The following is a 13,145-nucleotide window of genomic DNA, read 5'->3' on the forward strand; positions in this document are numbered from 1 at the left end:
CTGTTCGAACATACCAACAAATCTCAAAACACGACACGAACCTACTTGAGGCCTCAAATCACACATAACCACATCAAAATCACGAATTGCACCTCAAAACGAACTTAATGATCTTTCAACTTCTAAAACTCGTGCCGAACCATATCAAATCAATTCGGAATGACCTCAAATTTTGTACAAGTTTCAAACAATGTAACGAATCTATTCCAATCCTCGAAACAACAATCTGAACCCAATATCATCAAAGTCTACTCCTGATCAAACTTATGAATATTCCAAAACTCCAAATTGTTGACTTTCGCCAAATTATGCTGTAACCTTCTAGAAACATCCAAATGCAAATCCGGGCAGACGCTCAAGTCCAAAATCACTATCCAGACCTAAAGGAACTATCAAAATTCTGATCCGAGATCAAATACATGAAAGTCAAACTTAGTCGACTCTTCCAACTTAAAGCTTCTAACATGAGATTCATTCTTCCAAATCCATCCCGAGGAACCTGAAACCAAAACCGACGATTCTCACAAGTCATAATACATCATCTGAAGTTACTCAAGACTTCAAATAGCCGAACGAAATACAAATGCTCAAAACGACTGGCTAGGTCATTACAGACCAAAAATTAAAATATGAGATAGTCATTTCCTTCTACAAAATATGTAAACTATAAGGACATAATTTGTTAGAAGTGTAATTTTTTATTCTTTTGGGAGTGTAACGTGAGATCTAGAATGATCTAATTTTCACAAATCACAGTTTAAGTGTGTAGTCGAAAATCAGAACAAATTAAAAGGTATCTATGTATTATATCAAAATTATAAATTTTAAATTAAAGGGATGAAGTTAGTTTTCAAGTAAAACATTTGTAGTATATTATTTCCATCAAAAACTCCTTATACATTAGAACGTACTCAACTGGTAAATTTTAAAAAATAATGGGGAAGAGATGGAAAAAAGAATAGAAGAAATGGGGCCTTGTGATTATTTGCATTCGCAGCAACGTTGCGCGACCATCGCCCAATCCATTGATTGTGACGTTGTAACGAAACACCTAATTCACTCTTCATTAAACCTGTGATCATTATATGACTAAAACATTATTATTGTAAAAAAAACAAATATTCCTCAGGTACGTCATTTACAATACACGCACATAACTGAATTGTAATGTTTTATGTTCTTATTAGGGGGTCGTTCTCACTGTTGTGCCCTATATATTGGATTTATCGGACCCAATTTTCCTTTGTTCATTGATATGAGCTTCCCAGGTTTACAAAATGATGCCTCGTTTTTGATTCATTACGTTGAGCATTAGCTGCAAAATTGCAATTCACCAGCTTTTGATCATGCCTGTTGCATGGAAATAAATAGGTAATGCTTTGTGGATATTCTCACAATTGATTGACTTATATGGTCCTATTTTGTAGTGGGGTTTCCTTAGAAAGGGTTATTCTACATTTTACTTTCTTTAAAAGGGTAAAATTCTACATTGCAAGGACAAAATCTTGGATTTTCTCCGTCTTTTCTTGATTTGGGTGTCTGGTTGTGGATATTGTTTGCTTACTGCCTTCTTTACAAGATTGATCTTTTACTCTGATATAAGGGTCTGTGCAGTGTGTGAGGGATTGTTCTTGTGAATTAGCTAAAGGAGAAATTTGTCAGCTGGATTCTGCTTTAGACCTGAAACTGAATCCTGGGTAGTGGGCAAGATTTGATTTCACGCGAAAGCTTAAAACTTTTGTTGTGTTGAAATCCTAGGTGTTTAACTTGGGTTTGGAGTAAAATTGCTGTCTGTATGGTATGAGTGAATTGGTTGACGAATTTGGATGTTGTGGATAAATCTTGGAATAAGAGGAAGCAGTTTATTGCTTATTAGGGATCTTAGTTTTATGAAATAAGTTCAGGAAGCCTGCACTTTACTTGGAATTCTCGGTGGAATGGATGTTCTTTCATTGATGTTTGAAAACTTTGAAATTGTATAAGAACTGTAGTACATGTAGCTCGCTTTGTTGGTGGTGAGATGTTTAAACCATTTCTCCACCTCCAAGTTATAGATTTTGGAATTCCACTAACTGCCTTCAGTTCACTGCATTGTTTGTGACCTCTCCTCCATCCTTACCCGCAAAATCCCCTCCAACAAATGCAACATCTTCATGCCGGAAGTCACTGTCCTCCAACAAATGTAACATAGCCTCTTCTAGCCTTATCACCAGCATTGACCACTAATGGCTTCTCCACCACCTCCTGAAGCATCTACTCCTCCAACCGATGTCTCACCTCCAACCTTTAGTCCTCCACCTACACCTTCTGGCCCACCGGCTAGGTCATCACCACCCCCATCTTCTACTCCGCCAGCTAGTTCGCCGCCACCTCCATCTTCTAGTCCGCCTCCTAGTTCGCCACCACCTCCACCGTCTAGTCCACCACCTAGTTCACCACCACCTCCAGAACCTGATCCACCACCTGTCTCACCTCCACCTGTACCAACTCCTTCTCCTCCTGCAAGTTCACCTCCATCACCGGCATCACCTCCCCCTACATTGTCACCTCCGCCACCCGTACAGAATCCAGAACCTCCTCCAGCTCCAAAATCACCCTCAAATTCATCTCCACCACAATCTCCTGAACCTCCAAAAGGTTCGTCACCTTCACCACCTTCACCGCCTTCACCATCTTCATCCAACTCACCTTCAAATTCACCTCCATCCCCAACATCTAAGCCATCAGAAAATCCGCCTCCTTCCCCAGCCTCAGGCCCTCCTAAAGATTCACCACCTTCACCAGCTACATTACCTCCCAGTACCTCACCATCTTCTGATTCCCCTTCAGACTCATCACCGCCAACATTTGTGATACTACTATCACCACCTCCATCCTTTAACGGTTCACAACCTTCTCTTACTCCTCCTTCATCACCAGTTCCTTCAGGTGGTGCTAGTAACCATAGTTCTGGAAACCATCCAGCAGAAAGCTCAAAGTCTGCAGGTGGTAGTGGCAATGGTACTGCAGGGACAGTTTCCATCGGCATCGTACTTGTTCTTCTATTGGTTGGTCTTATCGCAGCAGCTGGATGGTGTATACGGAAGCGAAAGAAGAATTCTGGCTATAATATTGGTAATGTCAAGACAATCTCTGTGTGCTCCACTCCAAAATCAGGTAAATTTTCAGAAACTATCAAATAATTCCTTTCAATTTGTTATTCAGTGTTGCAAGAAAGATCAATGTACTATTGGTAGTTGAGACCTTTCAAGTGAATTCTTAGAAGATGTGAAAGTTGTGTACAGAGTCTGCTTTATTGAAGGTCGAGGAATCAACACCTGAGATAAATGGAACTGGCTCCAATTTCCTCGGTTCTCCAGGGGACCCTTGTGGATTCAGCAGTTCAAAGACATGGTTTACTTATCAAGAACTAGTTGAGGCCACGAACGATTTTTCAGCACAGAATCTATTAGGGAAGGGTGGATTTGGTTCTGTATACAAAGGATATCTAGCAGATGGAAGATATGTAGCAGTAAAGCAGCTAAATATTGGTGGGAGCCAGGGGGAACGAGAATTCAGAGCTGAAGTTGAAATCATTAGTCGGATACACCATCGTCATTTGGTTTCACTTGTAGGTTATTGCATTTCAGAGAAGAATCGCCTCCTTGTTTATGACTATGTTCCCAATAATACCCTTTACTTCCATCTTCATGGTAAACTTAACATTTGTAGATTTAATTATTTCAATTATTATGTGTGGTCACTAAAGCTAGCTGTTGATACTTGCAATTTACAGCACAAGGGAGGCCTGTCATGAATTGGACAACACGTGTTAAAATTGCTGTTGGCGCAGCTCGTGGAATAGCTTATCTGCATGAAGATTGTAATAGTGTTCTCTTCCCTTAATCCTTACGAGTTATCCATGTTTTATTCACTTCATTTCTCCATTGTGAGCAGACCTCCCCCTACATTAAAAAAATAAAAAGTAAGGTTAAAAAATTTACCACAACAGGGAAGCTGATTGCAGTTGATATTTTCTACACCTATTCGTCATGCTTATTATTTTTTAATGAGCGCTAAAGCTGTCGCAGGATCATGGAGAGAAATTTAATCTCCACAATCACCTTCCTCCTATTCTCCCTAAAAGCGGACATTAGTAAAAGGAAAATAGAAAGAGAGAGAAAAGGAAGAATGTTATTTTCAGCTCAATAGAAGTAGAAGGCCTTGCAGTTAGCATTTCCTTTTTGTGATGTAATTGTTGAAGACATAATTAAGTAACTAAAAGTGTGCTCTCGCTAACAGCTTAAACTTTTAGATGAGACGGTCACACACTTCAACATGGTATCAGAGTAGACATAGGTCCTGGGTTCGAGTCTCACCGCCAATTATCAAAAAAGTTCCACGTGATTAGCTCATCATAAAAGAATCAAGCCCGCACGTGAAGGGGCATGTTGAAGACATAATTAAGTAACTAAAAGTGTGCTCTCTCTAACAGCTTAAGCTTTTAGATGAGACGGTTACACACAGTAATGATATTGCTAATGCAGTTTAAAATTTGGTTCTGAGGTCATTATGTAAATGTTTGGCATGATTTTGGAATAGCATATCTGCACGAAGATTATAATTAGTGATCTGCTCCTTAATCCTTTTGAGTTATCCGTGTTTATCTTAACTTCATGTCGTTTTTGGTTGAACAAAATATGTCTCATGTTTCCTTCCCCCGAAAGTTAAAGAGAGAAAGGCAAAGGTTGAAAACATTACCATATGGGGGAATCTGATTGCAATATGAGATTGTGTGTTCCTATTCATCATCACTTACGGTTCATTTTATTGATCCCTACTCCACTAGTTGAACAACTGTGATAGGTTAATGGAAGCAACCTAAGCTACTCCAAAGCCAATATTCTCCTATTATCCCTATAAGAGGACTTGAAGTAAAAAGAGAAAACGGAACAAATAAATAGTTTAAGCTCAATGGAAGTAGCAAGATCTTTTTGTTGGAATTTTCCTTATTGTAATGTAATGCTATAACTTATGCAATTTGCAATTGTGTCCTCAAGGTTTTATTCATCTCGTATATTATCTCGATTATATAAACATTTTGCACCATGAAATAACATTCCTTTGTAGGAATATTTTAATCCACGAGCACACATAGTCTCCTTGAAATGCTGAGTATATCTTTCACGCTAAAGTGACCTCATCAGGCTTTGCGGTAGTAATGCGTAATATGCTTCTGGATTTGCCAATAGTCCCATGACAAGCATCTGAGTAAAACTTCACTGGTCGAGTTCTTATGTTATACTGTTAAATTGAAGAGTTGAAGAAACTAGATTGGATGAAGTTACTTTATTTTTGTGATCATGAATGCTCATTTCCTTCATTCTAGTTACTTGAGCCACTGCAGGCCATGAAACTTTAACGAAGTCATAATGCAAGTGCGGTGCTCTAATTCGTCTTTAATTATAGTTCAAGTATGATACTCTGTTTTTTGGTTTTTAACTCATTCTTTGGTGTGGGTGACAGGCTGTCCTCGTATTATTCACAGAGACATTAAGTCATCGAACATTCTTTTGGATAATAACTTTGAGGCACGGGTATGTCCAAGTCCTCAAAATCCTATATTTACATTCTTTGTCTTGCGAGCTGACCCTTTACAACTAATTTATTTTCTCTAGGTTTCTGATTTTGGACTGGCTAAATTAGCTCAGGATGCAGAAAGTCATATCACAACACGTGTCGTTGGAACATTTGGGTATGTTTCAGTGCCAACATTTGCATTAAGTTGGAAGCATAGGAATTACTATATTAAACTCCATCTTTTTCAATTGCCCATATTTATTCTAATTCCTTAGATTGAACTCAGATACATGGCTCCTGAATATGCATCGACTGGCAAGCTGACTGAAAAATCTGATGTATATTCCTTTGGGGTTGTGCTTCTGGAGCTGATTACTGGAAGGAAGCCAGTGGATACATCTCAGCCTTCAGGGCAGGAGAATCTAGTTGAGTGGGTATGTTTCTAGCCAACCTGTCCTTACTTCCATGAGGCCTCTTTTATTACCATTTGTTAGAAATAATTACACTGGTCATTTATCCAACCTTAAGGCTAGAAACTTGCATATCTGCATGCAGACAGTATGTCGTACTATTTTAGTCCCATTTAGCTCGGATAACCTCTACATTTCATTTGAGTCAGGATTTGGTTGTTCCTCATTGTCATTTCCCCACACTGCACAAGAACTTGGTAGCTGATGTTTGAAGAAACCACCATTTGCTACTGTACAGTGGGCCTCTTGTAGGTCTTCTAGTGAAGCTCCTTTTCTTTATGTTACCCTTTTCTACCACACAGCGAGGCCTTGCTGAGAAGAATGAGATTGTGATGCTGTAAGCCTAGATAAAGATTATCAATTGATGAGAAACATGGAAATATTAGCCACTAGAGAGCACAGAATCCTTTTATTTGTCATGAAAAGAGTATTCCTGTAATGCCCTATTAGTTGATCATTCGAACTACCCGAATGACTTCTTAATTTTGATACTAAAGTATCCTTGAGCTTTTTTTGTGGAGTCAAAAGCTTTTCATCTTTGGATGGATTCTGAATTATGGCTGCTATTTTGTTGTAAGAGCTCTGTATTTTCATGACAGATAGTGACCTTGTCTTTCTTGATGTTTATAGGATAGAAAGCTCATATGGCAATTTGGAAGCAGACACACCTTAGAGTTTAAACATAATGACTCCACTGTGAACTGTGTTTTTTGAGGAGAATAATCTTGTGCAATAGTTGGCTTCCTAGTGTTTACCATATTTCTCTTGGACCTGGAACACCTGTTTAGATTACCTCAATCCCCTTCCCCTTATCCGAGAAGGACAGTATTGGGGCTACCAGGGGAACTTGGATTTCATATAATCGACTTGTTAAGTGATTGATAAGGGCAAAATGAGATATAATGGAGTCAAAATAGACCAAGGGGACTTTTGGTATCCAGAGTCAAAAGAGGTGAGAGATTGGCTGTTGTGTAGGATATTGGCACTGGAACTTTGTACCAGCTTATGTGGAACATACACAATGTTTAGTTTGTTTGGATGCTAACTGAGACATGTTAGGTGCTTGCATGGTTTTTGTAAGGATTCATTTGTATCCTTGGATCTAAATGCATGATTATTCTTGTGCACACCAAAGTTTATCTCACATATCAAGCTTGTTACCTAAAAGCTAGAACACTGAAATCCACTATTGATTATCCATTTCATTAGGTATAGCCTTCAAATAGTTTATGCATTCCAGAGTCTTGTATGATAGGCCTTTTACCCAAGCATAAGAGTTCAAGTTTTATACATCTTAGTTGAAAAGAATTCAGAATCCACATTAATGGATGTCATCTATAGTTTTATCTGACTTTATAGATTTATTTCGTAGTTTGATGTGGGTTTTAGGAAACTGTTATTTAGTCATCCATTAGCTATTGTTCTAATCAATTATATGCCGTGCTTTATTGTGATAAGCATGATGACTAATCAAAAAGCATGTCTTTTAGTAGCATCTTGAAAAATAATATGATATGGGGCACCAAAAGCGCATTTACCGTCTTGATAATAGAAAATTTCCAAATGATTACATTTCATTTGCTGAAGCAACTATATAGTAGCCCTCAACGTAATTCATTAGAAAATTAAATTCAAGAGTTGAGAGCTGTTCTTGGTGAGGTTCACCCAAACTTTCGCCAAATGTTAAACCAGCTTAAACGATCATTTATGTCTCATGTCATGGACTTCTGGAAAGAATAAAACCTCGAGCTTTAATGTGAACAGTCCCAGAAAGTTAACTTCTCCTCAAAAGGAATTTCACTGCTACTTTCTTTTTCATTTTCCTTTTTGTTTCGTTAAGATTTGGCAATCATATATTTTGAAGGAGAAGTCTCTTGTGCCAAGATTAATTATCTTGGAGCAATTTAGCAGCGAGCTTGAATCTAACCAAAATACGGTATCTAAACCCACATGATTCTCTTTGTTAGTTAGGTCATTTTGTTGTCAAGTATTTCGTCCACAATGAGGGCTGTCGGCACTGATATCTGAAAAGGCAGATTTTCTTCTGTTATGTGTCTCATAGAGGGTATGGTTTTCATTCTTATGGTTTGTGATGCATTTAATTTCAGTTTGCCATGACTCAGTTCACTAATACTACTTTTCTCCAATACTGTCATTTTATGTGACTCAGTTCACTAATACTGTCATTCTTATATGACAATATTTGACTAGACATAGAGTTTAAATTGTTCATTTAACTTGTATATTATATTGGTGGTAGTGGAAGAATATATTGAAGTAACAAGTGAAAAGTTAATTTGATATAGAACATCTCATCAAATTAAGTTTCAAATTTTAATAGTTGAGTTAATTTGAATTCTCGAGAGTTGTAGAAGCAGTACTCTCTCTACCTTATTTTATGTGGCAACTTTTTTTTTTAGTCTGTCCTAAACAGAATGACATATTTCCATGTTCAGAAAAAATTTAACTTTAAACTTCTCACTTTATCATTAACGAGCAGATTTATAGTCAATACAAATGTCTATGACTTATTTTAGACTATAAGTTTCAAAAGTCTTTTTGTGTTAAACTCCACGCCCGGTCAAACACCGTCACATAAAACGGGATGGAGGGAGTATAGAATATACGTATTAATAAAATAATGTCAAACATTTTTGAATGCCCCAAACTAAAGAAACCCAAAATGAAGAGAGACTCGTATAAACTGAGATGGAGGGTGTATCTCATATAATTGAGATGGAGGGTGTATTGTCACGACCCGGAATTTCTACCGTCGGGACCGTGATGGCGCCTAACATTTCACTTGCTAGGCAAGCCAACGTTAGAGATCATTAAACCAATTCTTAAACCTTTCAGTGATTAACAATAATTAAACCATAACAAGTTGAAAAGAGTGCGGAAATCCATAAGAGTCTTAATATGTAAAGCTGGAGTCACAATCCACGAACTTCTAAGATTTTACTACAACAAATGTCGGAAGGAAATACAACTGTTTGCGATACAAAAGAAACAGTAAAGTGAATGTATGGAAGGGGGCGCTAGGGCCTGCGGACGCTAACAGGCCTACCTTGGATCTCCGATTAGATGAAGCCAGCAGCTAGACTCAGGATCAGCTCGGACCGGTACCGAAATCTGCACAGAAAGTGCAGAGTGCAGTATCAATACAACCGATCCCATGTACTGGTAAGTGTCGAGCCTAACCTCGACGAAGTAGTGACGAGGCTAGGACAAGACAACACCATAAATCTGTGCAGTTAAACAGTATACGAGCAATAACAACTAATAGAAGCTAAACAGATAATAACGGGAGGGGGAAACATGCTGAGGGGAGTACAAGACCATGAAAATGGTAATAGTAAAGAAACATAGCAAACAACATGCTTTGCACCAATGGAAATATTAAACATAGCAAAAACAAGTGCACGACATCACCCTTCATGCTTTTACTCTCATTCTCACCACAATGAATGAAAGAAACGATGATAATGAATATAGAATGGCACGACATCACTCTTCGTGCTTTACACTCTTCCTCACATGATAATGAATATGAAATGGCACGGTATCATCCTTCGTGCTTTACACTCTTCCTCACATGATAATGAATATAAAATGGCACGGCATCACCCTTCGTGCTTTACCCTCTGCCTCACCAAAACAAGAAGAATAACAACGGGGAGATAGGATTATCAAATACAAGTCTCACTTCAACATTTTGTTCCACAATGTCAACCTCAACTTTGAGTCAATACTCAATCAATATCAAATTCCATAAAACATGATAAGAATTGCTCAACATAAAGAATAACTAGTCTAAGCATGAACAATATGAATAAAGAATACAACGATTACAAGAATAAGACTCACTCACATGCTATGACTCGACAACAACGCATAGGTACTCGTCACATCACCTATACGTTGTACTCAACAACCAAACACGTAGCAAATAGGCAACAATACCTAATCCCTCAAGCCAAGTTTAGACACAACACTTACCTCGCTCTGTGGGTAACTCAATGCTCAATTACCGCTTTTCCTCTAGTATCCACCTCCGAATCACTCGTATCTAGCCACAATTAACTCAATAACATCAAATATTGCTAAAGAAATCAATTTCAATATATGAATTTAGGTTTCCCAACACTTCCCCTAAAAAGTCAAAAATCGACCCCGGGCCCGCTTGGTCAAAACTCGAGGTTCGGACCAAAACTCGTTCACCCATTCACCCCCGAGCCGTAATATGTAATTAGTTCCGTAATCCGACCCCAAATCGAGGTCTAAATCCCCAATTTGCAAAAACCCCAATTCTTCCAAAAATCCCTAATTCTACCCTGAAAGAATTTAGGACTAGGAATCTAATGGGTGATGATGGAAATTGAAGGAAATGAGTTAAGGAGTACAAACCTATGATTTCGTGTTGAATTCCCCATTCAAAAATCGCCCTATGTCGAGTTCTAATGAAAGAGATATGAAATTTTGAAGAAATTTTCGTTTCAGGTTTGTTTTAAAATCACTGGGCAGGCCTTCTTCGCGTTCGCGAAGGGCTTGCCGCGATCGTGGGAGGCAGCGGCCAAAGGCCTACGCGTTCGGGAGTCCTACTACGCGTTCGCGAAGGCAACTCCCCCTGGCCTCCGCGTTCGCGAAGGCAACTCCCCCTGGCCTCCGCGTTCGCGAGCTAGTGCTCGCGTTCGCGTAGAAGAACGACTATCCCCTCCCCAGGTCCCTTATGCTACGCGTTCGCGAGAGCCTAGTCGCGTTCGTGAAGGGTAATGCCCCCAATGCTCCGCGTTCGCGACCCGGTCTCCGCGGTCGCATAGAAGAAAATCTTCCTCAGACAAGCTTGCTCTTCGCGTTCGCGAGAGTCCCTTCGCGAACGCGAAGAAGAAAACACCAGATGACAGCTGAAGCCAAAAAAACCAGATTTTTCTAAGTTCAAAACATCCCGTAGCCTATCCGAAACTCACCCTAGCCCTCGGGGCTCTAAACCAAACATGCACACAAGTCTAAATACACCATACACTTGCTCGTGCGATCAAATCGCCGAAATAACACCTAGAACTACGAATTTAGCACCAAATTGAATGAAATTTTCAAGAAAATTTTTAAAATCTCTATTTTCACAACCGGACGTCCGAATCACGTCAAACCAACTCCGTTTCTTACCAAATTTCACAGACAAGTCTTAAAAATCATAATGAACCTGTACTGGGCTCCGGAACCAAAATACGAACCCGGTACCAAAAAGATCAAACATTAACCCAATTCTTAAAACCATTAGATTTTCAAGTGTTTCAATTTTGATCAAAAATGCATTTGTCGAGTTAGGGACCTCGGAATTCGATTCCGGGCATACACCCAGGTCCCATATTTCGATACGGACCCACCGGGACTGTCAAAACACAAGTCCGGGTCCGTTTACCAAAAATGTTAACCGAAGTCAACTAAAATTAACTTTTTAGCAAAAAATATTATTTTCATCAACTTTCAACATAAAAGCTTTCTGGAAACACGCCTGGACTGCGCACACAAATCGAGGAGGGATAAAATGAGGTTTTGAAGGTCTTGGAACACAGAATTTAGTTTTTAATCATAAGATAACCTTTTGGGTCATCACATGTATCAATCTTTTTCTGCACCCAAAACATTTAGTCTATAGTTGCTTTTGTTGTTTTGCAACAATAAAACAGCTCGTCAAGTAATCTGCTTTGATTTCATTGATCCTCTAATGTTAGAAAACTGAAAAACCAATAACAATAGCAAAGGGAAACTAGTATCTTTTACGATAATGCTGAGCGTGTGACTTCCATTTACTATGCTTTTTTTTCTTTATATCTTTAGTTTCTTTTCTCATCAGTCTCTGCCAATAGCCAATTAAAAAAGCTTTTAGTGCCATAACAAATATATTTATCTTTGCTTAGGAGGTATGGCAATATTCTTATGATGTGTCTGAGAAGATTTTCATTCTTTTGATTAGAACTGAAAACCGGTACTAATTACCTTTGCTAAACTTGAATTTGGCATAAAATGATTTTGTAATTGTATCACTCGCAAAAAAGTCATATAATACGGTGACTTGATCTTCTTCTCTTCCAGGCTCGACCTTTGCTTAGTCAGGCACTTGAAAAAGAGGAATTTGATCAGTTGGCAGATCCGCGTCTTGAGAAGAACTACGTTGGCAGTGAGATTTTTCGAATGATTGAGGCTGCTGCATCTTGTGTGCGCCACTCAGCTTCAAAGAGACCAGCAATGGGACAGGTAAGTTTTGTTCTATTTTATTGAATGAAAACATATGCCAGAAACGCCCTTAAGACATCTCGTGATTGGCATTTATATTCCGATCATACTTATGCTTCGCAGATCATGAGAGCTTTTGATGGTATGGCTATGCATGATCTGTCAAACGGGATGAAAGTTGGTGAAAGTGCAATACATGGCTCTGCACTACAATCTGCAGAAATAAGTTGGTTTAGGAAGGTGGCATTTGGTAATCAAGATTTTAGTACAAATTTTTTCAGTCAAAGTAATCAAAATAGTAGAGAGTCGGGTGAACATAGTTAGAGGATCTATACAATAAAAGGTCTTATTTGGAAGCCGCGTTTGCATCTGCTGATACATCAGAGGTACCTTAGCTTAGCAGTTAATGTTTTCTTCTGTAAGTAGATACAATGAAAATGCAGACAAAACGCTGCCTAATGTCGAGGTCTATGGCATAAGCTTTAGATCAGTTACAATGTCGTGTTGTAAGACAAAAAAGTCACTCGCAGAAGCTTAGAACTAATATCTTGGAGAAAGTAAAACCCTTCGTGTCTTCGGGCAAAGAGGGGCAGCTGTAAGCACGTGATTTTTTCCCAATATGAGAATTACTCCCAAAAAATCCAAAAATAAAATGATTTTTCTTTGGTGTGCAATTTTGTGATATTTTGTGATATTTTTAATAATTATTTGTATTTGCTTGTGCATGTTTATTTGCTAAATTAATAAAAAAAATACAAAAATATGTCGCATTTTGCATGTAGGATTTAATTCTACAATTGTTAGTAATTAAATTTGTTTTACAAAAATTAAAAATTACAAAAATAGGCATCGTTTGCATTTTTAGCATTTAATGTCCAA

At 38.4% G+C, this 13,145-nt stretch overlaps 1 protein-coding gene across 2 annotated transcripts; it reads left to right on the forward strand.

The window, feature by feature from the left end:
- The first annotated feature begins 1,149 nt into the window (after positions 1 to 1,149).
- Positions 1,150 to 12,940, forward strand: LOC107801784 (proline-rich receptor-like protein kinase PERK8). Of its 2 annotated transcripts, XM_016625171.2 has the most exons (8): positions 1,150 to 3,156; positions 3,285 to 3,692; positions 3,776 to 3,862; positions 5,506 to 5,576; positions 5,658 to 5,734; positions 5,846 to 5,993; positions 12,126 to 12,287; positions 12,390 to 12,940. In XM_016625171.2, the coding sequence occupies exons 1-8, from the start codon at positions 2,226 to 2,228 to the stop codon at positions 12,588 to 12,590; spliced, it is 2,085 nt and encodes a 694-aa protein (XP_016480657.2). In that variant the 5' UTR covers positions 1,150 to 2,225; the 3' UTR covers positions 12,591 to 12,940. The 2 variants fall into 2 exon arrangements, with proteins under 2 accessions (XP_016480657.2, XP_016480658.2); XM_016625172.2 differs by lacking the exons at positions 12,126 to 12,287; positions 12,390 to 12,940 and adding an exon at positions 6,660 to 7,154.
- Positions 12,941 to 13,145: the final 205 nt, after the last annotated feature.

The sequence above is a fragment of the Nicotiana tabacum genome, chromosome 16 (genome assembly GCF_000715075.1).
Source record: "Nicotiana tabacum cultivar K326 chromosome 16, ASM71507v2, whole genome shotgun sequence".
NCBI lineage: Eukaryota > Viridiplantae > Streptophyta > Magnoliopsida > Solanales > Solanaceae > Nicotiana > Nicotiana tabacum.

Coding starts and splice junctions, on each gene's coding strand:
- LOC107801784 (XM_016625171.2), top strand. CDS start 2,226: ATGGCTTCTCCACCACCTCCTGAAGCATCTACTCCTCCAACCGATGTC. Junction 3,693..3,775: donor CCTTTACTTCCATCTTCATG/GTAAACTTAACA, acceptor TGCAATTTACAG/CACAAGGGAGGCCTGTCATG. Junction 12,288..12,389: donor AGAGACCAGCAATGGGACAG/GTAAGTTTTGTT, acceptor TATGCTTCGCAG/ATCATGAGAGCTTTTGATGG.